At 43.6% G+C, this 27,449-nt stretch overlaps 1 protein-coding gene across 2 annotated transcripts in view; it reads left to right on the top strand.

The window, feature by feature from the left end:
• The window catches only part of EXOC4 (exocyst complex component 4), a 576,720-nt gene that overhangs the window by 495,219 nt on the left and 54,052 nt on the right, over positions 1-27,449 (top strand). For both annotated transcript variants that reach the window (XM_074952890.1, XM_074952899.1), the window contains exon 14: positions 11,130-11,308. In XM_074952890.1, the coding sequence (XP_074808991.1) occupies positions 11,130-11,308 (179 nt within the window). The remainder of the gene's footprint in view (positions 1-11,129; positions 11,309-27,449) is intronic.

The raw sequence follows: 27,449 nt of genomic DNA on the forward strand, positions 1-27,449 counted from the left end.
AAGGGAGAATCTGATCCTTTATGAGCCCATCTGATCGCTCTATGTATAGTTTCTATCTGAATATACTGCATAGTTACTTTGGGGAAATCTGTCCATGCGCTCAACTCCCACCATCTGTAAGAACAGAATGCTGGGGGGCGGGAGGTGTTACTGGCGTACTGGCGCATCATTCATAGAGGGCAGAGCTGAGGATGGATTGTGGGGATGGCATGAACCATAACTCTGTATATTATGGTTTTCAGAGGTTTGAGGTTAGCTGAACACAATGTTCCCGAAGGGCACAAGGTACCATCAAGCTAACTGTGTGTTAACAAGGATTTTGGGCATTTGGTTTGTTCTTTAAATTATTTCTCTGCATCCCCATGTACCACAGCCCAACTCTCCCCCTCCACTGGGTCTGACTCCTTGGCAATGATTATCCAGCCCACAGAATGCACTGGCTGCATGTCAGTTGCTTCACTGCCTGTGTATCATCTCCTGTCTCTCTGCTTGTCCACCACAGCCCAGTTCTCCCTCCTTAACACCCTTCTTGTAGAGAGATGGGTGTTAGAATGGGACCTGCAGGTTGAGGAGCTGGGGAAAGGATGCAGGAACAGTCTAGAGACTAGCATGGAGTAAGTAGGGGCATTTTTCAGATGGGGTGACAGACCTGGGGGTGGGGGGAATTTGGGGACACAACAACCCTCACTCCATATCTGACCCTCTCCTTTCTACACCACTCTTCATTGCACTGCTTCAACACCCCACACACATTTCCCACTGTGCCAAGTGTGGTTTTACTGGTCCCAAAGGTGTTACACCACCATTGCTCTGACACTGATCCAGCATTCCCCCCATCACACCCATTGCTCTGACTGCTCACATGCTCCCGCTGCTCTGAGCCCCCTACTCACACACCAGCTCCATCCTCCTCCTTGCGTCCATGCCCCTGGTAAGCTTGGACAGGCAATGGGAGGTGGTGGGACAGTGAGGAGTGCAAATACAAGCAAGAGGCATGAGGGGGCAGGAGAGTGGAGATCCAGAGTCCCCTACTCTATATCTAGTGTATGGGGAAGGGCTCTACACACCCATCTGCAGCATAGCAGGCTCAGAGAGGTGTGAAGTCATCCATTCATCTCAATGAGATGATGTTCTCTGCTGAATGAGGCCACCCCACAGAGATGAATACGGCATGAAGCAATGTGTGAACTGCTCCACTCATCTCATTGGGTGTTCTCATCTTCCCTCCCTGAGCTGCCAAGCTTATGGGCCAGTACCATGCACTACACATGGCTGTTTTCAGCTCTCCGTCCCAGTCTCGGTACTGTTGGGCATGGTTTGAATGGGGGACAGAAAAGTTATGAAAGCGAGCTGGTTTTTGTGGGGTAAAGCTGAAGCACCCACTGCATCCCCTATTATACAGTTCTGACTTGTACCATTTCTCCTCTTACTCTCCAGCACTTCTTTGACTTCCCTTTTTCCCCTAGAAAAAATAGCATCAGGGGACATACGAGCCTGGAATCCCTTCCCTACTGCTGGAGGCAGCATAGGCAAGGTGGGGGTCTCTACCCCCTAAGCCCCCTCAAACCTCTCCCTGCACTCTGCCAACTTTCACACCTCCTGCACTGCTCTAATACCCCTCCCCCACATTCCCTAGCTCTGCACCCAGAATGTTATAAGAATATGGAAATGTTATGACCAGCACATATTAGGGCGCCTGTGTTTCAGGAACCGCTTGACCGAATGACCCTGCGACTTGCTTTCCTCTGATCACATTCAGTTCCATTGTTTGGATTGATTACATGGCCATAACTGCTTACTGGAGTATTTCATCTTCCCTCTATTTAATTAATGCTAATTTCCTGGACTCTACTTCTAAAGTAAAATCTGAGTCTGCCTGTGGTTTTCTAGAGCACTTTGAAATATCACTTTTAAACTGGACATTTCTGTCTCCGGGCAAAACCTTCAACAGGAGTCCCTGCAGAATGCAGGCAGAGAGCAAGGAACATTTACCACACGCATCTTCTGAAAACTGCCAATGGTGGGGCTCACATGGTCACAGCCTATCACCTTGAGGCACCCAGTGACCGTGACAGTCTGTTCATCCTTTCACTCTAAGCAGAGCCCTAGTCTTGCTTTATATGAGCATTTCATTCTTTTTGGCTTGAACTACTGATGCTCTGGAGTTCCTAATTAACCCTGAGTAACTTATTCGCTATAACACAAACACATACCCCAAAGGGGCAAGAGGTGTCATGCAGTAGCTGAAATAAATCCCAAGTGGATGAGATCAGTTTGGGGATGATTAGAGCCATAGTTTGAGCCCAGGTGTGTGCAAAACAAAAAAATTTGAACAGAGGTAATTTTTGTAAACACATATTGGAGGGGCAGTGTCTTGAAAAGGTCTTGCTCAAGAGACCCCAAATTTGGACCACTAACCCTACCCCGCACCACCATGAAGCAGAGAAAAACAATCTGAGCTATTGCGTGGATTTTAGAGCACTTAGAATAGTAGACTTTTAAACTCTCAATCTTAATTATAACAGAGCTCCTGCTCCACTATAATGATTATATACAAATATACATCTGCAATTTGTTATTACTATAGATGTTTAAAATGCTAACAATCCTGAATGTAGCCATCTTAAACTGACTGATTTCTTAAGAATTGTGGCGGAGGTGGATCTCAGAGTAGTCGTCGTTAATATCTTTACCAGTGCAAGCTGAGTTAATGATGAAGATACTCAAACCTCATGCCAGCTGATTGCCAGCAAAAGGTCAAGGAATAAATCTCTCCTCCTTTTTCCTCCTCTCATCCATGTGCAACATGCACACTTGGTGATGTTTAGTTATTGATGTTTCCTTCTTCTGAAGTATCAGGCCCGTGCTAGGGGCAGGATGCCAGATTTAGTTGGACCAGTCCTGAACCAGAATGTCAGGAATCAAGTGACTTTCTGACACAACCATCTGTTGTGGTGCAGCGGGAGGCAGGATGGCAGACTAAATGGCCCAATGACAATTCCTATGTGCCTAAAGCGACAGCTGTACTAAAATTGGCATTTAAGGGCCCTTTTGGTGGTGCTGAAAAGTGACCTTTGTGATTACGCAGTGTGGATTCAGGACAAATCTAGGGATCTGACTTCGGGGTGGGTTAGGGTTCTTTCCTCACACCATTTAGACTCACTGACTGATCCCAGACATGAAGAGCTGTGTAAGCTCGAAGGCTTGTCTCTCTGACTAACAGAAGTTGGTCCAATAAACGATATTACCTCACCCACCTTGTCTGAGCTCAGGCTGAGGCACTCCTGCTTGCTAGGCAGTGTGCAGCCTAGGTCTATCATGGCTGCAAGTTGTTACCATCTGATGGCTGTTGAGTGGCCTATGTGAAATTAGTTTGTGGATTTCTGTCCAATCCCCGTGGAAAACATCTACATCAGAAAAATCCCCTTGTTGGGAATCTCAGCATTGAGGCCTAGAACTAAATGGGCACTGGAAGATTGAGTTCCTCTTCAACTTCAGGGAACAGTCCCTCCGTTTGAAGCACAGAGGTGCGACAATTTGTTCGTGCTGCACTTGATCTGTGATTGCAGAGAAGTGTCTTTTGTTCCCTCTTTCTGTGGATTACATAGACTCATGATTCAACCCTCAGAGAAATGGCTGTGGCATGAGGAAATTGAACACCCACTTTCAGATTTGTTACTCCTGCAAGATGCATCCTCCATTGAAATGAACTTAGCAACAGTCCTGGCTCTGCTAAACCTTGTTACTGTTTCACAGCATACAACAAGACATTTGCTAATACACAATGGTACATTAGGCAACATAATTGAAACTGAATTAGACTGGTCCAGGAAATGAACAAAGAACATCATGTGATGCATTATTCTTCTTATTTTATTATTTTAAGAATAAATTAGTGATCCACTGTCTTATGGTCTTGTGACCCCTTAGATGTGCAGCTGTCCAGTGCTAATCTTGCTCTTCTCTCTTACAGATCCCTGGGATCAAGTGAGATATTTGTTTCAAATCTCAGTGACCCTCCAATTTAGGTCAGCATTAGAGAGGGCTGAATCCGCAGTAGTGTAAAGCGGCATAGCTTTGTTGATTTTTCTCGACTGTATTGCTGTGCAGAAGTTCAGAGAAATGTCCTCACAAGTTGAATCTTTGCAACTACTTTGCAACAAACAAGACCACAAATTCTGTAAAAAGTTATTGAATTTACTTTTATTGGTCTTGTTGCAGAGAGTCATGTTAGAGTGATTCCTTTGGCAGAAAACGCCCACTCTTGTTGGTCTCTGTTTTGGTGCTTGGACAATATCTCGATGATCCTCAGACAACTTTTGGAACAGGGAAGGCAACTAAAGTGAAGCAAGGGCCTTTTTTCTAAATTCTTTTTGATAAACAAGAACAATATTTTTGTAGGATTATTGGTTTGTTTCTTTCAATTCAAGTGAAAGGCTTCTGCCTTGGTAACTTTTGTATAAAGCTTTTAAATGTAGTCTCCAAGTCTCAGCCAGAGCTAAGCTAGAAGGTTGACTTTGTGGCTAAAGCATAGAGCTCTACATCAGGAAATCAAAGTTCTATTCTGCACTTGCTGTGTGATTTTAGGCAATTTTCTATACAGTTGGTCAGCGGGGGAAGCCCGGCCTTCCTTCTAACTAGCGTGCTGAGGGAACGGTGGGGCATCTTTTTCAACACACAAAGGAAATCCTTCTTTCTCACTGGTGTACCGTATACTCTGCAAGAATTGAGGAGTATCGGGGATGCCGCCAAGCATAGCAATTACAAATGTATATTTACTCTGAGGCAGCTCAGTCTCGTGGGTTTAACTCAGAGCTGGGATCCAGAAACTCTTGTGCTCTTACATGTGGTGTTGGGCAAGTCACTTAACCACTCTCTGCCACAGTTTCACCATCTGTCAGGTGGGGAAATATCTACCACAGGAGTTGTGAAGAATAATTAGTGTTTGCAGAAGTGCCGCCTAAGTGATAAATATTATTATTCTGTATTATGCTTTCCACGGGGCACCACACATACGTTCACCTCTTGTCTGGCCCCTGATATTCTGGACCACTGGCTACAAGCTCCGCACAGTGCTATTAACTGAAGTTTGAATTCACTGTGATGCCTATCAGCTAAGAGCATCTGACTCTCACTCTGAAAAACTAGCCCTTCAAGAGCTGCTTCAAAGCACAGTGTGGAAAATGACAAAAGGGACCTTGTCAGAATGGTAAATTCACTCCTCAGGGAATTTTTCCTCTTCCCCTCTGTAATTTTGCCCTTGGGGGGCTAGAGAGGGGAAAAGGGGAGTGTGACACTCAAATGGTCCCTCTTGTTTGCACAGCTCCCTGGACACATTCTCCCAGTGAACTGATTCATATTCATCATTTGCTGAAGGAATAATTGAAGCTAATTCCTTGGCCATGAAAAGGGAGAGAAGCAGTAAACGAATGTAAAGCTGTTGCCAAGGGCACACAGGAGGCCTCATTCCGTCACTGTTTTGTATTGATGTGGATACTTGGCTGGTTCTCAGCCCTGCTCTGACATGGCCAGAATGCCTTAACATAGCAAAGGTGATCTTGATTTGTCATGTCTGCCCTTCGTTGGCCCTTGTTTTCCTTTCACTATGTAAGTATTAAAGTAAGAGAGAGGGAAGCCTCGTGTCACCATCAGATCACGTATTTCCAGTCTAAGTCAATGTGTGATTTAATTTTATTAACATCTCAGCCCCTGAAAAACATAGATATTGCTTCTCCGGAAGAGGAGAGAGAACCCATTCTTTCTGCTGGATATTCATTTCAGGTGGGGGGCACTGTCTTCCACTGTGTATCCCTATATGTGCAATGCTAAGAACAGGCTATGCATGTTACAGGGTATCCAATAAAACAGAACAGATCTAAAGCCAATCCTGGTATTAGAGAAAGAATATTATAGCAATAGCGATGACACAGCAGAGGGAAACAGAATGACACTTAGACAAGCGATATTTTGTTAGTCAGATGACTTGATCAGACCAGACCTGCATTCTTTGGCAAAAAGGAGATTAAGAGTAGACCCTATTGACCCACACACAAATCTTTATGGGAAACAAGAAGGTTGCATATTCAGTCTTAACTTTGGTATTTCCTTACTTTTAAGTGCTTAGCTGGGCAAACATAATAGTCCATTAATGTAAAGGGGGAGGAATTATAGGGGATTGCATTTAATATGTATTGTGAAACCTGCCCTAAGCAGCCACCCAAAAGACCAGCAAAAGTAAGTTGCCTCATATAGCTGGGTGTTAACTGAAGGTAAAAAAAGAAAAAAAAAACCCACTCTGGGGATCCTTGGGGATACTTTAAAGTGATCTTTTAAGACAGAGTTGCTTGTTGAAGGTTATCTTCATTGCAGATTTCAGTGTGTGTGTAATGATGGAATTGTGAGCTTGGATTTCTGCGGCCAAATAGATACATTTGAGAAAACAAGTGAACATATTTGCTGTACTTTTGCTATAAATTCCTACTAAACCATTGTTCTCTTAGAATAAAAGCCTGTTTCCCATACATGCCAATCATAATTAGGAGCATAATTTCATTGATAGGGATACATTTGTTCCCACCCCGTGTTAAAAATAATAAATATGCAATAGTGTGAGATGTAGATTTTATTAACCTGAGTTTGGGATGATCAAATGATTCATGTAATGGCTATGCAGGTCACCCCAAACAAGTGCCAATAAAACTTTGTTCTTTGCTTTTTGTGTTGTAGAAACTGTTTGGGGAAAGAGTTGGAGTCCTTTGGGAACAAATTACGTTGTAATCACTGTTTTGGGTAATGGCAAACTAGTGTTTCGTAATCCAACATTTCGCAAACTGTGGTCTGTGAAGAACTGCACAGTTACGTTGTACTAACTCCGCTCCTTATTTCCAGCTGCTAAACCAAGTTAAAAGAAGCTAAAAGTAGATTAAGTATTTCCTCTTACTACTTTGCCAGGTAAAAAAGTTGCTGTAGTTGCCATAGGAGTGTTGTTCGATTCATAGACCCTAAAGCTGAAAGGGACCAGCGTGGTCATCTCCTCTGACCTCCTGTACAGTGCAGGCCATAGAACTCCCCCAAAATGATTCCTAGAGCAGATCTTTTAGAAAAACATCCCATCTCGATTTAAAATTTGTCAGTGACGAAGAATCCACTGCGACCGTTGGCAAACTGTTGGTTAATCTCTCTCACCATTAAATATTCGTCTAGCTTCAACTTCCTGCCATTGCCAGTGGGGCAAATGATGGTCCACCTGGGAGAGGAGAAGGTGTCAATGAGACGTACCCGCTATTAAGATGTGGTACACTCCAGAAGACATTGTAAGAACATCTGTACTACCTACCAAGGCAGAGCTGAAATGAGATATTTCCCTTGCTGTTTGACAAGTTACTTAAGTATAGGAGCATACAGTACAGAGGACAGTTAGGGCACTAGCCTGGGACTCAGGAGACGTGGGTTCTATTCCCGGCTGTGCTCCAAGACACCCTGTGTGACTTTGTGCAAATCGTTTAGTCTCTCTCTGCCTTGGTTGTCAATCTGTAAAACAGCTGTTCTCTACCTCACAGGGGTGTTGTGAGCATAAACATATTAACGATTGGAAGGTACTTAGATGCTAGGGTAAGGGGGGGCATAGAAGTACCTAAGATGGAGACAAAGATATAACATAATTTGTAACTGTCTGCCCTTATGATCAATCTTGTTGGATCTCTTTCTCTGTCAGCCATGAAAGTGTGTTGGATGGGGAGCACAGCTGGTGTGGTAAATGTAAGTACCATTATGACAACTTCCAGGAATCTATTAGCAATGCCCAGCCTGTCCATAGGAGGAGCCTGGGGGGATTTAATCAATTCCAAACAGCCATGAGACTGATTAAAATCAGTCACATGCTGTAGAGAAAAAAGGAGTCAAATTCAACCCTGGTGTATTTCCACTGAAGTCAAAGGCATCCCCTTACCTCCCAATCCTCAGCATTAGCCAACAGATGCTACTTCCTCTCAGACCATACTGTCAGAGACAACAGCTCTACAGCACCACCTTGAGGGATGTAGCTTTATTTTTTTTTACATTCTCAAGCAAAATCCCTGAAAGTGAAGGGTTTGGGGGTTTTTTAAAATATTTTAATTAAATGTTTAAAATTTTAAACCCTATTCAGATTTATATGTCGTTTAATAAATCAAAAATAAGTGCAGTGAAGCTACTTAAACACATCTAGTTTGAGGTTCTGGCAGTGTGACTGCTTGCATGGTTTAAAAGACCACTGATGGAATTTAGAGTAGCAGCCGTGTTAGTCTGTATCCGCAAAAAGAACAGGAGTACTTGTGGCACCTTAGAGACTAACCAATTTATTAGAGCATAAGCTTTCATGTCCATTTATTCTTTTGCGTAGAGACTATCCGGTTTGGCCAATGTGCATGTACAGTCTCTACGCAAAAGAATCAATGGACACAAATCTGACATCAAGAATCATAACATTCAAAAACCGGTAGGAGAACACTTCAGCCTCTCTGGCCACTCAGTAAAAGATTTAAGGGTGGCAGTTTTGCAACAGAAAAGCTTCAAAAACAGACTCAAACAAGAAACTGCTGAGCTTGAATTAATATGCAAACTGGATACCATTAACTTGGTTTGAATAGAGACTGGGAGTGGCTGGGTCATTATACATATTGAATCTATTTCCCTAAGTTAAGTATCCTCACACCTTCTTGTCAACTGTCTAAATGGGCCATCTTGATTATCACTACAAAAGTTTTTTTCCTTCTGCTGATAATAGCTCATCTTAATTAATTAGCCTCTTTCAGTTTGTATGGCAACTTCCACCTCCTCTGTATGTGTATATATATCTCTTCTTACTATATGTTCCATTCTATGCATGAAGTGGGCTGTAGCTCACGAAAGCTTATGCTAGAATAAATTTGTTCGTCTCTAAGGTGCCACAAGTACTCCTGTTCTTTTTACTGATGGAATTATTTTCCCGCAGCTATTCATCTATCATTCTCAGTGGCATGAGTTCTCATTGTAAGATCTAGTGACTGAAAGTTGAAGTTGGCAACATTCAAGCTGGGAAAAAGATTTTAACAGTGATGGTAACTAATGATCGGAACAACTTACAAAGGGCTGTAGTAAATTCACAATCACCTGGAGTCTTCAACTCAAAACTGGATGTCTCAATAAGATACGGTTTAGTTCATCCACAAGTTATTGAGTTTAGATGTAGGAAATAATGGGTGAAAATCTCTGGTTTATGTTTTATCCAGGAGGTCAGACTAGGTGATCATAATGGTCCCTTCTGGTCTGTGTGTCTCAACCTGTGTAAGTGCTTAGTGGTGGTTTTACGTGCAGGTAAACTTGGCAAGATTCTTTTGGAATCTGGCATTTAGGACTTTGCTGTGCTAGTCCTCTCAAGCCCTACGGAGAAGAGCATGGCAGAGGGCTAAAATAGAGTGCAGGAGATGATTGTGACGCAAACCTGAAAGACAATGAAACCTGAAGAACAATGAAAGTAATAGGTGGCAGGTTTAAAACAAACATAAGGAAGCACTTCTTCACACAAGGCACAGTCAACCTGTGGAATTCATTGACAGGCTACAACCTGTGGCTCTCAAAGGCCAAAAGCATAACTGGGTTCAAAAAAGAATTAGCTAAGTTCATGGAGGAGAGATCCATCAATGGCTATTAGACAAGATGGTCAGGTATGCAGCCCTGGGCTCTGAGTGGCCCTAAAACTCCAACTGCCAGAAGCTGGGACGGATGACAGGGGTGGATTACTCAATAATTACCTTGCTCTGTTCATTCCCTCTGAAGCATCTGGCACTTGACACTGTCTGAAGACAGGTTACTGGGCTAGAGAGACCATTGGTCTGACAAGTATGACCATTCTTATGTTCATATCCTCTATATTCTTATGACCCCTGGAAGAAGTTCTTTGGAGCTTATGTACAAATCAATGTGCTACGTAAACACATTTGTCTTGATTGTCACTTTTCACCAAATACTACATCTGTGCTAGTAAAATAATGCAGAGCCTAATTTTCAAAGCTGTTTATTTGCCTCCTTGTTCTTTTGAGCCATCAAGCTCCAGGGTACGTTTCATTTGATGTATGTATGTATGAAAAATGATTCAGAAGTTGAAGGGACTGACTTACAAGGGAAGATTAAATGAACTAAATATGTGTAACTTGTCTAAATGCCAACTACAGGGAGACATGAAAACAGCTATACATGCATCTGAAAGGTATATTTGCCAAGGAGGGTCTGGAGTTGTTTGGAGTGATGCCAGGAGAAGTAACTGAGAGTAATGGGATGAAGTAGAAAGAGTGCAATCAGGCAGAATATCAAAGAAAACTCCATGAGAATGAGATGAATTGGGCAGTGGAATTGTTTTTCCCAAAATGGATAGTGTCCACAAAGCTGATAGAAGCTCCAACAAATGAGATATTTAAAACTAGAGTGGACATAGCTCTTAAGAGCTGAGTGTAAGGAGCAATCTTACATTGGCCAAGGGTGGATGTTCAAAATCAGTGGTTCTCGACCTTTTTGGGCTCAGAACCTATTTGTAAATATTTATGGCCTATCACGACCCAGTAAAAAGTCTGTGGGTGGAGGCTTTGTTTCGGTTGGGTCATGGCCCCTGGGGAGGGAGTTTGGGTACTGCCTGGCACTCACCCCACAGAGGTGGCTCCTGCAGCTCCTGTGCTGTGGGGCTGGCTGGGCTTGGCTCTCTGTCCTGGGTATTGAAACCTCCAGGATTGCAGCACCTCTCAGGTTTGGTCCCACCATCCTGACTGGTCCAAATTTGTACGAGTGGAGTTGTGACCTGGCTCATGGAGTTGAAGTGCCGCTTACTCAAATTTGACCTACCCAGACTCCTGTCATCATGACAGCTAAGCCAAACCTGAGTAGCTCTGGGACCCCAGAGGTTGCAGTGCCTGGAACAGGGAGAGGAGCTCAGCCAGCCCTGTGGGACAAGGCCCGCAGGAGCTGCCATATAACCCTCTGAAACATTCTGGTGACCCAATTTTGGGTCCCGAACCATGGATTGGGAAACCCTGTTCTAAATGACCGAACTGGTCCTTGCCCATCTCCACTCTTGTTGACTCTGTGATATATTAACATTCCTGTTTGTGTTTGCATTTCAGGGCTGCCTTCAGCAAAGAGTCAGAAGTTCTCATTGGGAACCTGGGAGATAAACTAATCCCGCAGCAGGAGATCCTGCGTGATGTCAGTGATCTGAAGGCCTTGGCCAATATGCATGAAAGCCTGGAGTGGTTAGCTGGTCGGATAAAGGCAGCCTTCTCCAACCTTCCAACAGCCCAGAGTGAGTAGCTGTCATGGGTCTCTTGATTGTATGGAAACACTGGTCTTGATGGTAAAACCTACCAGTAACTGTGTCATGAAACTGGAGAGGAGAACCTCTTACAGGCTAGATCCAAGGGGTTTTAAAATCCACCTGCAGACTTAGGTTCTGCTGGGTTACAACTCATACAGCACTAGGCTGTTTTTAAGGAGCAGCCCTGGAGCATAGGGCATGTGGAGACGCATCTTCAGAGTGGTAGAACTGGAGCCAGTTGCCTTAGGCAGGCACAGTTCCTCAAAAGGCTCAAGAAGCACAAGGCAAAGCATCTCCACCTTTCTACAGAGCATAGTATGTGCTTCCCTCTGCACGGTGCCAGCTCTGCTCGCTTGTGTGGGAGTAGTCCTACAACCCCACTCCTCACAATAGTGGGGCACCAGCACCACTGGGAACACAAGCCATGGGCAATCTCTGCATGCAGAACCAACAGGTGAAGATGGCATCTTGCCCCCATCCTTCTCTTGTATATGCACACAGGGCCAGACACAATCCTGGCCACAAAATTTTAAACAACTCCTGCTGATGAGGTTCCATAGGGTCAGATATTAGTAGTGAGCCATCGGGACACTTTTTGTGTTTGAATAAAATAAAGCATAGCTAGATCATTAGATATTTTAGAACAGTTTTATATGGATCCAGTAGAGAAATAGGAAAACTTACCTCTTTTCTATAAGATGCATGACATACAATATAACAGGAAGAAATGCTGTCTTTTCACTTTCCCAAATGCCTTCATTACCTCTTGTTTCTTCTGGTTATTCCAAAGCATGAAAGATGGGGGAAAGAACATATTTTTATGAAAGATCCACATTGGAAAGCAATTCAAACCATTTCAGCTTCCCCAGGTTACAGTACAGGAGGCCGGGAAATTGCTCTGTATTGAGCTGAGGCTGAAAAGCCTGCTTAGGAGGAAAAATGATTGAGAGATACTCTTTTAACTAGAGACATCCTGGTTTATATATTGAAACGGCTTATTACTGTGGCATTGTTACATTGGCAGATGATAAATCTACTGAGCTGGCAGTGGCCCCCCTCATACTGAGATGCATTGTGGTCCAACAGATAGCGTAGAGGACTGGGAATCTAGCTTCTATTTCTGGTGGCATAACCTCTGGCAAATCATTCTACTTCCCTGCAACACTGTTCTCTGGGGATAATGATAGGACCCTCATCTGTGGAGTACTTGGAGATCTATGAATGAAGAATGCTAGGCAAATGATTGTGGTAGCTCTGATTATTAGCATTATTATTGTTATTGCCCGCAGAGATTCTCGGCCAAAGCAATTATGCAGCGGAAATACAAATTGATCTCAGCCATGATTTCCTTCTTTCTGAATGAATGAATCAGCTATAGTAAAAATACAGTTGCTATTTAAAAAATGCTGTAGGAATAATACTTCACTTGCAACTTAGTCATATTTCTGTTGTTTGTACATCACTGAGTCCCCTGACACGACTGATGCTGACAGACCTGTGCCTATAATGTTCACCATTATGCAGAGGATGACATCGTTGACCGAATAGTGTCCCCTATGTCATTTCATTGTAGCAATAACATGCTCTGCCTGGTACATCTCAGGGTGATTATTACACTTCTGGAAGTTTAAAGCCATTGAGCTATCAGCCTCATAGTATAACACTCTCCCAAGCATGCTATAATTGCCTAGAAAAGTACTGACTCTCAGGTCTTTTTACTTACATGACTGAGGGACATTCAGCACATCAGTTAACTCAACTGGCACCCTTCCTAACCATCTCATTGTAAACAAGCCTTTGAATAGCAGAAAGACTTTATAGCAGCAGTCCTTTTTACTGTGGTTGCTTATGGAAGGAGGGTTTATTTCTTAATAGGTAACACTATAATGAATTAGCTAGTGTGTATGTTTACCAGTATTAAAACTGCTCCTGTGTGTGACATAGAGTCTATGCTGCTAATGGCTAATGAAGATTCTCCTTTAACTCAAATGGCAGGGGTTTGTGTTCTTTTGGAGCAGTAGGGGATGAGTTCAATCCTTACTTTTGCTCTGATGTTCCAAATGGCTGTAGGGTGCAAGGCAGTGACCACTACAAAGTGGCCATTTATTTGTTACGGGACTTTGCATTTCTTTAACTGCCTCTCATCTGAGGAGCCGAATGTGCTTTACAGTCATTATGCATCAACACCGTTGCAAAGAAGACAATGGCAGTATTAAATCGGCTGCCTCTAGGGTGGAGTGAAGCAGCTGTCAACTGTAACGCTACACCACAGTTCAGGAAAGGAGGAGAAGGAAATTGTAAGTAGACAATGGAATTACACAAGTGAAGTGTAACCAGGACACCTGAAACAGGTTGCCTAGTGTGGACACACTGCACTTTTTCAGTTCAGTCACACCAGTGCAAATAGCAGTGGTGCAGTTGTCTGGGTTGAGATTTTCAAAACACTGAAGGGTGATGGGTAACCAGTTCTCATTAATTTTAATGGCCTTTAGGTATCCAAATACTTAACTGTAATTGAAAAAAATCTCAGCTTTAGTCTTAGCAGTGTTACTAAACGATGGAGTCTATTGACCTAATGGTCAGAAGTGAAGCCTGGTGGGATGAGACTCATAAATGGAATGTCAACACAGCCAAGTGCAATCTATACAGGAGAAATAAAAAGTGAAGAGAAGGGGCAGAGGTGATGGCATGTGTCAAAAGTATTTACAAATCTGCCAAGCTACAATGAAGAGTGTGGTGGTGAAATTCTTTTGGGGAAGGATACAAAGAATAAAGAACAAAGGAGACAAGGCATCTGCCTACATTCCATCAGCACAGGAGAACAAACAAATAAAAACAAATAAATAAATAAATCCTAGGCTGACTTGGAAAGTGCTTGAAACAACTGGATACTGAACTCCTGCGGGATTATAACTACCCAGATCTGGCTGGTTTAGCGATTCACACAACACCAGTGCCATAAAACTTACCTGTGCCACAATTTATTCGATTCTAGATAGATACTTATACATCACTCATCTCCTTAGCACCTAAATACTGCTGTCCACCATGCACAAAGGAGAATGGGGCAATAAATAAGCTAAATAAAGGTGTCTCCCATCATAAACTGTCCAAATTCAAGCTCTGGCTGATTGCCGGGCAGAGTAGATGCTAAAGACAGGGGTCCTGAGCTCTGCAGTCGTTAGGAAAACTGACCCAAGCCCCTAGAGTCATTCTCAATTTCAGCTTTTGTCACTTCGATTTTGAGATATTTGCAGATTTGAAACCTGCGGATTCTGTGCAAATGCAACTGACTGACTGCTCCTTGATTCTTTGAAATAATCTGTGTGTAGAGACCTCTTCATCATTTCTGTGCCAAGTTTATAGAGTGCTGGCTATCCCTCTGTCTTAGCAGGCTGACTTTGAGCTATAGGGCAGCATGATAGTCATTGTCATCTTCTGTTTCTGAACAGGTCCATCTTCAGCCTTATTTTGTACTTTGGAATAGGTGCTATATTAAGAGCCTCTGTCACTTGAGCTACAGCAGTAATTCCAGTAGGCGGTAACAGTTGTAGGCTCTTATCCTTTCTGGACTAGCCATCAGATTGGGGCCAAACATGCTTGGCCTGAGTGTTACCTGTAAAAAGCATGATAAGAAAATGAAAGCTTTGCTGCGGTGTGACATGGGACGGGGAACTAGGAACTCTGGGCTTTTCTTCTGACTCTCCAGCTTTGGACCAGGAAATTCCCACTTGGGGAGGAATTTTCCAAAAGGGCCAAAGTGACTTAGGAGCACAAATCCTGTTGAAAGTCAATGGGACATGTTCTCAGTCACACGGGTGCTTTTGAAAATCCCACCCTTGCGAGCATTTTCCTCCTCTGTATAGCGGGGTCACCAGCATGTAGCCCCCTCTTAGCACTGCTGTGCGGATTATTTGCTTAATGTTTGTACGTTTCCTATGTGGAGAATACTGCTGTTGCAGGGGGTTGCTCTACGCAGGACTCAAAAGGTGAGAGGAGCCTGTTTATGCTCCTGTCTGCGACACAGATACGGACAGAGTCTGCTGCCTTTCTGAAGTCCTTTTTGGCTGACCTTGGCGGCCATAGGCTGTTCAATCCCAGCTGGTTCCTCTTCCTCTCTTAAGGATAGAAAATCCTCCATTCACAGGTTTGCGCAAGGGCAGGGCTCAGCAGCCCTGGGGCTCATTTCTGGTTTATGTCACATGTTCCTCAAAGCTCATGTTGCAGGGTTTCAGCCAGCCGCCTGCTGCGGTAGGATGGGATTCCCCTCCCTCCCCCCCCCCCCTTTGTATTCCGGGGTTTTGGGTTTTTAATCTCCTTCATCTAAAGCATCAGAGATGATCACGGCTAGACATGGGATATTGCACAGGAAGGGCCAGGAATCGGAGGAGGCAGCGAGCATTCTCTCTCTCAGATGCTTGGCTGGCTGGCTCTTGCTTGCATGCTCAGGGTCTAACAATGTGTGTGGTTGGGAAGGATTTTTTCCTCAATCAGATTAGCAGTGAGCTTGGGGGGGTTTCACCTTCCTCTCCAGCATGTGGGTGCGGGTAACTTTCCAGGATTCTCTGGGTATAGCTTACTTAAATATTTCCTTGCCATTGTCGGGGCTTCAGGCAATGGTGCGTCTCAGTCCCTCCTATTTCCTGCCTATGTCACATTATAGTCTAGTCTCATGTGGGCTATAATACTTGGTCTAATTTTAGTTGTTGGGTTTGGTGTGCGGGTGCTCAGTGGTGGTGGCGGCAACCTCTGATGTAGAGGGAGTCAGACTAGTGATTTGGCCTTCAGTTTTTGGACTCTCTGTAGGCCACAGTTGTAATCCCCCTGAATCAACAGACAAATCCCATTGCATTTAAAATTCAGACTGGTTACTCAAGAAAAAGAGAAGAGAAACCACTGCGAGTCAATAAAAGCACTTACCCAGATTCTTCTTTTGAAGCAGAAATGGGAACGTGGGTTTCTGATAGTCCAGAAACTTCAGCTATCAAATTCAGTGACTGGTATTATTTATACAGCACCAAGTATGGGCTGCATGCTTTACAGAACAAATGAGAGCCGGGCCCTGTCCCCATGAACATACAACCTCCTTTCAGATGTGATTCAACAACTGAGAGCAACAGACAACAAGGGAGAAGAGAAGAGTACGGAACAAAGGGCCACAATAATAAGATGAGACTCTGTGCATCTTGATGGTATCACTGTTTTATTTTGGTACTTGTCGTCTTACCTGCTATTATCTGTGTCTCCCTTCGTAGCTGTTTCTTGGAGCGTGTCCTCCCAACACTCTGTGTCCACCCATTCTTACAAGAAAGGATTGTCATTTGTGTGTGTGCGTGTGCATGATGAAGCCCAGGTTTTTGTTCTTTTCCACGGGTCCTGACCTGTGCTAATGCTTTTGGGTGACGTTTTGGACCTATTCGAGTCAATGGCAAAACTCCCACTGAATTCAGTGGGGCCAGGATTTCACCCTTGGTTGTATTATCAGAAGTACATTTACTGGAAAATGTCCATAATTTGTTTCTTTTAGCCCGCTCCCTCAACTCCCCACCACACAGACACATGTCCCTCCTTAGGGTGCCTTCCCCTATAGACAGCCCATAGCTTTTTCGTGTAATGAAATAGCAGATGTTATGTGAATATGAATATACAGAAAATGGGTAAAATTTTCAGGCATACATTTACAGTTGGTTGAGTAAGAAAATGTGGTAGGGAACCGGGGGTGGAGGAGGTTAAGGAAGCCTTTTATGAATTCCACTAAAGAAAGAACTATATGTAGGTGACTTTTTGGTTAGACTGTCAAAAGGCCCCTTACTACAGATAAAAATTCAATAACCTTTCCCTGAGAATGTGTCACAATTATCACTCATTTAAAAACAGTCCTGCTAATAGAGTGTTTTATCATGCCGGGCAGTCTCTGCGTTGTTCATTATTTAGTGTTTGCTAAGCTGATGGCACTTCCATAGCTCTCCCCTTATCTGCATTTCTTCAGAATTGGATTTTATATTTTTCAAACCAGTCAGATATGACAAAGCCATTTGCTTTTTCTCTTGTCTTTTAAGGGAACACAAACTTCTTTTTAACAATCACCATTTAAGGATTAAAGTTGGAGGAAGTGACTGAATTAGCCAAGGTAGTCAAGCAAATTTTAAATAGATTATATGTTAAATGGAAGTGGAACTTTCCTCTCTTCCCCCCTCTATTTCTCCGTCTCATTGTATGTAGATATAACATATACAATCCTCCATTCCCTCTTTAGAACACTATCCTTCGGAAGCCCTCTGAATATTATGCAGAAATGAATTATAATGCACAGTGATGAAGTTGGAAGACAAGCTGTTGCAGTCTTACCTAGATGCATTATAAGATGGGTTGTGTACTGTGTGCATGTGTGAAGATGGAAGATAATGACATTAGCCTAACACCTTGGAGACACCAATTTACATTCAACTGGTTGTTTTGCATATAGTGACTTTGGACTGTTACAGTCAGCAGTTACTTATGTTGAGTTTAAAGAGACTCTGGGGACTGAGATAACATAAAGACAGAATTGCCTTTCTTCACTAGAGAGATTACTTCAGGTACAGTTAAGTTTGTACATTTGTACAATGTACCTGTGTGTATGTAAAAATATATAGATATAGATATATAATTCTGTGTAAAACCAAGGATATACTTGGTCCATTATCATCTATCATTCTATGTGTGGTTTCTATTTCTTGTCTCTGTAGAGGAAGATTTTTGAGACTCCAATAGAGTAATACCTTGACTATTCCTCAGCTGGAAGAACAGCATCCTAGTGATATTCTCAGGAAAGACCACACATTGAGATCTCAATCACATTTCCCCATCCAGAGATCGTACTGCTGAAGAGATTGAAGATCCATAAAATATTCTGTCTGTCTGACTTGGAATAGTTTTGACCCAGTGAACCAGGAGTAGGAATGATGTTTCCACGGATAGGATATGTACACTCAAGGGCTGGACTTTTTGAGACTTGGCTCATATATTGGGATGCTTCCCATCCATCACTGTTGTATGCTGCTTCCCAGTGAGTACTGAAGGGGGAAACAGCAGAACCTTCAGAAGGAGCTTTAAAGGAAACCCCCACAGTCTCCCTGGAATGATGAAACAGAAACAGCTCCCAGGATCCTACACAAGTTCATCAGATGCCCAAAGAGCAGATTAACCCATGAATATTCACGTTGCACTAGCTGCTGTAGAAAAGAGAAAAAGCAGCATAAAACAACTCTGCAGTGAGACGTTAACAAAGCATTTTCTAAACAAAGAATTGCTTCCAATACTTGAATAACTCCCTGTAAGGGAGATTCCCTTTTGAAATGAATACTCCAGGTTCCCCCATGTTCCTTCAAAGCAGAGGTTATGTGGATCAGAGGTATGACAGGAGAGGAAGTAACAGTTTGGAAAAACATTGAAAACAAGGGAGAAACTCACAACAGTCTAATAATATTCCAGTGTAGCCAGAGCTCATGATTTGATCATGCATCTTGCAATAGCTCGTGCTCTTCTTGAAGCCCTGGCTCTTGGAGTCACATGATGAGATGAGAATCTTTGCTTTCATTTTTATAAACAGTCTAGTTCTTATGGGTCTGGAGAAAAGCTTGAAAATATGAGCTCTAAAGTCTAAAACACCAGAAAACAAATGAAAAACCCCCACAGTTGTTGGCTTTATTTTAAATCTCATGATCTTTAAGCCAATCTCATTTGTGAGGGCTCATTCTTTTTGAATGTTTGGGGTTGACAATGCTGAGATACGAGAGAGAAAGTGAAATGTGACAACAGTTAAACAGGGCAAGAAACCTCGTAAAAATGCATTTGAAAATACTTTATGGAGTTAAATAACACGAACGCAAAGAGAAATAATAAGAAAAAGAGTGATACTAGAAGAGAGCCCAGAGACTGTACAATGCTTTCAACAAAGGCTTGAAATGGGATGGAGAGTCAGTGAGGAGGAGAGAGGGGAAAGCAACGGTAGCAAGAGCACACAGAGGGACAGAGAGGAGGCCAGTGTTTGCAGAAGAGAGAGAGACGGTCAAGGAGCCTGAAGCAAGCCCATGGAGTGTTTGGTTAACAAGAATGCGTATTCTGAACCGAATGATGTGAGGAGCTAGTGTATCTCTGAGAGCTTCTTAAGACGGGGGTTGGGCTTTTTCTTATGTGTAATAAGGAAGGGAGCAGCTGTGTGCACATGGTGGAGCCTGGAGAGTTGGGACTCAGTGAAGACAAAGAGAAGGAGTTGGGAGATCTCATTTCCTTGTGGGTGGAGTTAACCGTGCTGCCTTTGCATGGGAAAAAGGGAAGCCCCTGCTGCTATATTGGAGATTTAGGCTATGTCTACACTAGGAGCTGGGGTGTGATGCCCAGCTCATGTACACATACTGGTGGTAGCTCTCATCTGAGCTAGCACACTAAAAACAGTACTGTATTCCAAGGTCGCATGGGCAGTTGTGAGTGGCAGATTTGAGGAGAGCGAGCACGAGTATGTCTGATCAAGCTGGGAATCACTCCCCCTACCTTGTAGGGCAGACGTAGCCTTAGAGATGGCAGTAGTTTGATCAGTGGGAACTGTGGGGAGAGGAGTTGGGGGGGAAGGAGCTGTGGGGAGAGGAGTTGGGGGGGAAGGGGCAGTGGACTTGTTGGGGCAGGTACTTCCAGCAGTGCTCCAAGCTCCTTTGACAGGTGTCTACCCGAGCTGCAAACCTGCTAAGGAGTGCAGAAGTGGAGATCCTCTCTTGATCTGGCCAGTCCAAGGAGCTTGGGAGAGCCCAGGAGCTGGGGCAGGAGGGTGTTGGGAAGGAGCAGGTTTCCAGGGGAGATTGGCAGAGAGAGAGATTTGATAACCAGGGAGCCAGACATTCAAATGGAAATTCCTAACGTTTTCCCCACAGCCTGGTTTTAATCAGCTTCACAGCTGATCCAGTGTCTGGAGTGGAATGTGCCAAAAGTCTGGCCCAAAACAGCTTTGAGCTCTGGAAAAGTTCTGATCCAAATCTGGGATCAAACTTTCCAGCTCAGCATGGGCAGCCTGGTATTGCTGTAGATTGGATTATGGAACACTGCTGCCGAGGCCAGGCTACACTGCCTGGAGGCTTTGCCCCACCCAAAGGCTGCACCTCTCCCTACCCAGAGGCTGCACTAGCTACACCACTAACCACAAAAACATTTGCAAACTCCCAGCTGTCAAGAACAAACCCATTTCAGAAAGCACACTCCCTCATCTACATGCTTGCCATTTCAGAGATGTGGTTTGTAATTGCTTATTGGAATAGGTGAACCTTGCAGTACAGTGTTTTGTATTAGACGTGAAGCTAATTACTGTGTTTGGCCAAGCCAACCACACGTGAGATTTTAATGGAAGGTATAGCATCATGCTGTGGAAGCATCCCCCCCCCCCCCCCCCCACACACACACACACACAGAAGGGGCTTTGCATTTGCTGCAGTATCAGCTTCTTTCCCAGAAGGGCTTCGCCTTGCAGCTTTTTCTCCCTCTTGGAAAAGAGGAGATTCCTTAGCCCTAGTCAGCTGGAGATGGATGCTGAATCCTTCCACTGACTATATCTTTCTGCCAATGCACATGTAATTAGGGCTTGATTATGATAATTGCCTGCAGGTGAGCACAGCCTCTTCTGCCTCTTATTCCTCTTGAGAAAGTATTTCCCTTTTTGTTCCTGATTCCTCTATCACCCATCTGGACAGTCTGAAGTTACTCCTAATGTCATGGAACCGGCGCACCACTCTGGCTTCTGTCTACACAGCCTCATAGTTCATTGCTCTCATCCATTTTACTTTGGAATCCAGCAGATTTTCTCATAGCACTATAATACTCACCACTGTCATGTTTTGCTCTTTTTATCAGTTGTATCTGAGTCATTTAGTCAAAGTTTTTGGAGTTTGTTTTCCGGTGATATAAAGCCGGGAGTCTGTCTATTTTTTAGGTCCAAATTATGTCGGACTTAAACTGGGATGTGAATCAGGGCAGAACTTGACCCTTATTAAAATGTAAGAGCCACTCAGCACATCCCTTGGAAACCCCCGTGTGAGGAGTTGGTGGTTCCCAGGACAGTTTGCAGCGAACAGGAATCCACATAACAAAGGTGACCATCTGATTAGGTTTGCCAGCAAGGGTGTCAGTGTCTTTACAGAGCAACCCAGGAGTGATTAGGCCATTTAGATTGACCTGTCCCTTTCCCCTATGTGAGGGCTCTCCAGGTCAGGTGATCTTCCTCCTACCACAGACGATCGCTCCAGAACTGGAGGCATATTGGTAGGGCAGTATGAGGAAGATGCTGTCTCCACTTGTTATGTAGATGTGTGCAGGCTTCAGACAGCACCTTTTATAAGCACAAAATTTACTCCAAAGTAGAAATAAAATGTTAATGTAACGGAGGTTTCCCAGATACTGTACTTAGGTATTGCAGGGGTCTGTCAATGGGGCACAGTCTTATTAATACTACTTAGCAGTTTCCATCCATAGATCTCAAAGCACTATGCAAAGCTTGCGGAGTAAGGCTACTACAGTGTCTCGACTAAGCTGGACCACTTACAGCGCAGGGTGTTAGCCTTCTTTTTGCAAATTGCTATATACCTACTATTGCCTAAGCAGAGAACTGTGACTGTTAAAGGAAAGCACTCTTCATCACTGACAAAGGGATGTCCTTAAAAAATGACACTATAAAGCTCCTTTATACCACTCTTCCAGTGTAAATGGGCACATGCTTTACACCCACTTTAGGGCACCTTGATGCTGGCAGGGTGGTGTAAAGGAACCTTAGTATGAATGAAAATCAAGCCCGATGAGGTGTTAGAATTGATGCCTTTCTCTTTATCGTCAGCCTGCGCTGCTCTGCTGAGATGGGTCTTTATGTTTAACCCAAACGTTTCAAATTAACTGAATTAAGCTCTTAAATGTGGGTATATTTCCCCCAAGATGGAGCTTATTTTGTCCATTGCTGAACTTGTAACACATCTCACTGAATCGATTATTCACTGGGACCTTTTTTTTTCCTTAGAGACTTTTTATTAATAGATAACTTTATTTAAAAGCCAGAATAATGAAAGACTACAAAATGTCTGCCTGACCTCCAACAGCAACAGGAGGACTTAACGAATGTGTCTGCTCCATTAGTGCAATAAATGTGGATTTTTTAACAGAAAATGCTGTAAATCTTCTCTTAATGCGAAACATCTACCATTAGCTTAAAGTGCTGAATTTTGAGTGCTTGTATTCTCTGATGAATTCCTGTTGCTTAGACATAACTTAGACTAAATGAGAGTTTTCCTTTTTAGCAACATAAGCAGTCTCGCCGTCTTCCAGTATCCATTCCGCTCCTCAGCTCAAGTCAGGATACTTAAAAAGTTAATGGTACACTTACTATATATACTAAAAGCTGGGTCAAAACCCCTCCTTCTCAACTTTTTATCCATTCTCGGCTTTCACAAGGCTGTCCTCTGTTTCTTCTCTTCATAACTTTTATGGCCTCACATACTCCTCCTCTTCCACTGCCCATAGGTGGGGCCCTACTAAACTTGCGGCCGTGAAAAACGCATTTCGGACTGTGAAATCTGATCTTTTCTCTACTTTTACCCAATACTATACAGATTTCATAGGGGAGACTTACATTGCTCAAACTGGGGGTCCTGACCCAAAAGGAGGTTGCAGGGGAGGGGAGGGATTGCAAGGTTATTGTAGGAGGGGTTGTGGTATTGCCACCCTTATTTCTGCGCTGCCTTCGGAGCTGGGTGACCGGAGAGCGGCGCCTGCTGGCCAGGCACCCAGCTCTGACGGCAGCGCCCTGCCAGCAGCAGCACAGAAGTAAGGGTGGCAATACCAGACCATGCCACCCTTCCTTCTGCTCTGATGCCTTGGGAGCTGGGTGGCTGGAGAGTGGAAGCTGCTGGCCAAGGGCCCAGCTCTGAAGGCAGCAGCACAGAAGTAAGGGTGGCAATACCATCCCATGCCATCTTTACTTCTGCACTGCTGCCGACAAAGGCGCTGCCTTCAGAGCTGGGCTCCGAGCCAGCAGCAGCCACTCCGAGCCTGCTGCCCAGCCCCAAAGGCAGCGCCACCTGCAGCAGCATAAAAGTAAGGGCGACAGTACTGCAACCCCCCTACAATAACCTTGCGACACACACACCAGGTAGCCCCCTTTTGGGTCAGGACCCCTACAGTTACAACCCTGTGAAATTTCAAATCTAAATTGCTGAAATCATGACATTTATTATTTTTAAAATCCTATGATTGTGAAATTGACCAAAACAGACCGTGAATTTGGTAGGGACCTACCCATAGGGGGTCCAGGTGTCCTCACTTTGGCTCCCTTCTTGCTGAGCCAGTCTTTCTTTGATTGATCACGTTCACTCACAGATTTTCAGCTACCTTATCTGCACTGACGACTCAGGGATCTACTTGTCTTCCTCCAGACAATCTCACATCTCAGCCTGTCACTCTGACATCCCTTGTTGGTTATTACACAAATAAGTTAAACTCATTGTGTCCAAACACTCTCTGAAAGCCTCTCCATGCCCTTTTCCCTCCATCACATCAGTAAAGTCAGCAGGCAATATTTGAGATGCATGAAGGGAGCAGATACACTGAGTGGGAAGGAGAACAGGAGTATGTGTGGTACCTTAGAGACTAACAAATTTATTAGAGCATAAGGTTTCGTGGGCTACAGCTCACTTCATTGGATGCATAGAATGGAACATATAGTAAGAAGATATCTCTATCTATCTCTATCTATCTATATATACACACACAGAGAAGGTGGAAGTTGCCATACAAACTGTAAGAGGCTAATTAATTAAGATGAGCTATTATCAGGAGAAAAGGGGCATTTTAACACAGTCACTTATTCTGGCTGTGGCTGTTCTTTGCGGAAGAACTTTTGGCCATTGACATCTGACTGCATAAATGTTTGGCACATGTCGTTCTATGGCATTCGTAATCCAAGCGACTCATTGCTTTTCTGGACCACTGGGAATCGGGCACCCAATCTCCAGCCAGCTGTGTTAGCCAGGTCCTGATATTCTTTTTTTGAGAGCAATCTTCCCTCCTCATTCAGTGCCCTAACGCTCTTTCCTGATACTTCTGTGCAGTAACTGCCCTTGTAGATTAGCAGATAGTGCCATCGCCCCCTTGACCATTTGCATCAAATATTTAATGGCTAGAGGATTAGAAAGTTGTTTTTCTGACCCAGATCCACAGAGCTCATGGCTTTTCTTCTTAGACAACATGTATACTGCTGTGCCACACAGTCCTGGGCATTGATCTGGTATCTTGGGGGTCAGCTTTTTAGCTTAAAGTTATGATGATACTAATTACTCTTGTTCCAGTTTCTTTCCTCCCCCTCACCCCCTGAAGCACAGGGGATTGTCACATAAAGAAGTGACCTAATTAGCAGCGCAATCAAACAGTCTTCCCATAAAGATTCCTCGTCAGTGACCCCAGGAATGCAAGGCCAATCTTCATGGCACCAGCTTCAAGGACTGCACCATATGGGAGCCTCTTCCCCACTGATGCACTACATCCAGTTCAGTCCATGCATAAGGCTCAGCTGTCCGTCAGTTACTAGTAAAATGGCTCATTCGTGTCAAAGATCAGCAGCAGCTAGTCCACCTGACCCTCCTTCATTTGGTGTTGGAAACAATTTAACTGCTGGTGTAGATGGGTCAAAACAGTTTTCAAACCCAGTTGTGGGGATCCAGGAGGACCCGTTGATAATAGCCATTGTCAGCAAAGGGTTATTTCATAGTGTTGATGCAGTAAAACTGGGTGCACACGCTTTATGTTCGTGAGAATTGGGAAAACAAAAAACTGTAAACTCTGCTTTAATTCCAGTTCGTGCTGGTGGCAAAGAAGTCAGCCTGTGACTTTGGGCCTGCACTGCTCCTTATAAATCTGGGGCATAATCTCTTCTGACCTAGTGTAGACCTTGTAACTCCCCTTGTTTCCTTTCCAATGGGCGGTACTTTGCCTCTTCCCATTTTGCCGCCTAGGCCTGGAATATCCTCCCTGCTTCTCTGTAGCATTCATATAGGGCTTCTGGTTTTGGATTTTAACTGATGAACACTGATGAAACACCACAATTAAAGAAAAAAGAACAACAATACCAGAAATGGTTACTCGTATCCAAGGGCTTGTCTACACAGAGAAGTAATGCTGAGTACAGGAGTGTGATTTCTAAAGCACACTAACATGCTGCTCATTAATTCGTCTGTGTAGACCCTGCTGGGGTGCACTAAAGATTCCTTAGTGTGCTTTAACTGTCTGAAAGAGTACCACACTAAAGCTCACTAAGAAACTTTACAAAAAGATTACACATTGCAATATAGTCTACTTAATGAGTAATGTCTATAATATATAACGATATAATGTAATGTGCATTGCTCATTACAGTATATACAAAGACAAAGCCCCAAAACACCCGGATTTTTGGACATCTATATAAAACTTGAAAATTGCTGAAAATAACCCCCTCAAAAAATGAAATTAATAAACCCCCCAAAACAGAAGCCCTACATACACCTCAGTCTCCCTCCTTCTCCAGATCATTCCTGGAGAGACTCATTACTTTCAGTTTGTCGACCAACACTGATCTCCTTTCCACCATTCCTACCACCTTCATGGACATAGCGCTCTCAAACTAATTTAGTAACTTTTAAATAAATAAATCAAACTACTATGTCCAAAATCGCATACACTCTAAAGAGGAAGCAATAAATCAATAAGATGTGTATGTAACTAAAGCATCTCTTTTTATCTTCATTATCTCTTGCTGTTGTAGTCCTCATTCTTCTGGTCCCCACCCCCTTGTTTGTCATCTGTTACTGTCTTGTATCCTGCTTGGGGCCAGATCTTGCAAACAGTGCTCACTACAAAGTGTGGTCTCATTGATGGCAGTGGAGACTGCTCCCAGTAGTGAGTGCTATGCTCTGTAGTAAGCATTTAGAAGATCAGGACTGGAATTGAAGTGGCATGTGGGTCCGGTACCTGTCTCTTTATGTATCTAGTGCAATTCACCAAGACAGCATACAACTGAATCTTGCTAAAATTCACATGTTCACAAATCCTTTAACTCTCTCAAAATACCCAATATTCTTACTCCACTTCTTAACGAAGATTTTATGGCAGAGATGATAGTGCTGTCAGTTGGTCAGGTACTACTGAAATTTCATTAATTTTATGAAACATATAGTACGTTTACTCTGAATGCTATGAAGTACTGCTATAAACAACTCAAACTAAAGTACCCTTCATAAACTAAATGAACAAGGTGCATTTTATAAAGCAGTAGCCTTGGGCTTTGTTTTTCTAAATCACTTTTGTGCATTTGTTCACAAATTTTGACAACCCTCAATGGAGCCTCATCTCTGCTTCACATTGAAATCAATGACAAAACTCCTATTGAGTTCAGTGAGGGAAGGAATGAGCTCTTCCGGGAAATCCTGGCTCTAGTAAAGTCAATGGGAGTTTTGCCATTGATTTAAATGAAGCCAGGATTTCAACCCTAGTCTTTGGTGTGAATTAGCCAGGTGAAGCCTGCATCTGTTTTTGAGCTAGCCAAGCGTACACGAAGGAGGGTGCTGAACATTTAACAGGTGAAAAATGCCTCCGATAACTCAGTAGCGGCTGAATGGATTTTTTGTTAAGCTTTCCAAACCAATTCATCTCTGAGCCGAACATGAGAGAATTCAGGCCAAGAGGAAACTTTTTGGGGGGAGTGGCAGGAAATGACAGTATAAGTGACTGAAAACAGGGGAGTTAGAATGCAGAGTGCATCTTAGCCTAGTGATGCACTAGAAGAGCAAACGGACTTGCGCAGTGGGAGTCTTGCATGTCCAAACCCTAGAACTATAAAATCCATGTACTGCAGAAGCAGATAAGGTATGGGGGGCTTTTTCCAGTGAAGAAAACCTACTCTGTATGCCATTAGGTTCATTTCTGTTTAGAACAGGAATTTGTTTCTTTCCATCCTTTACCAGGAGCTCTGATTCAAAAAATGTCCAGTGAGTCTGAGGGTATCTTCTCCTTCAATGGATTGCACTACCCCAGGGCTAGGATGTTCTGCTTCTCTCTTATTCCTTCCCTCCCCTTCAAACTCCGAGGTGTG

The sequence above is a fragment of the Natator depressus genome, chromosome 1 (assembly GCF_965152275.1).
Source record: "Natator depressus isolate rNatDep1 chromosome 1, rNatDep2.hap1, whole genome shotgun sequence".
Classification (NCBI taxonomy): domain Eukaryota; kingdom Metazoa; phylum Chordata; order Testudines; family Cheloniidae; genus Natator; species Natator depressus.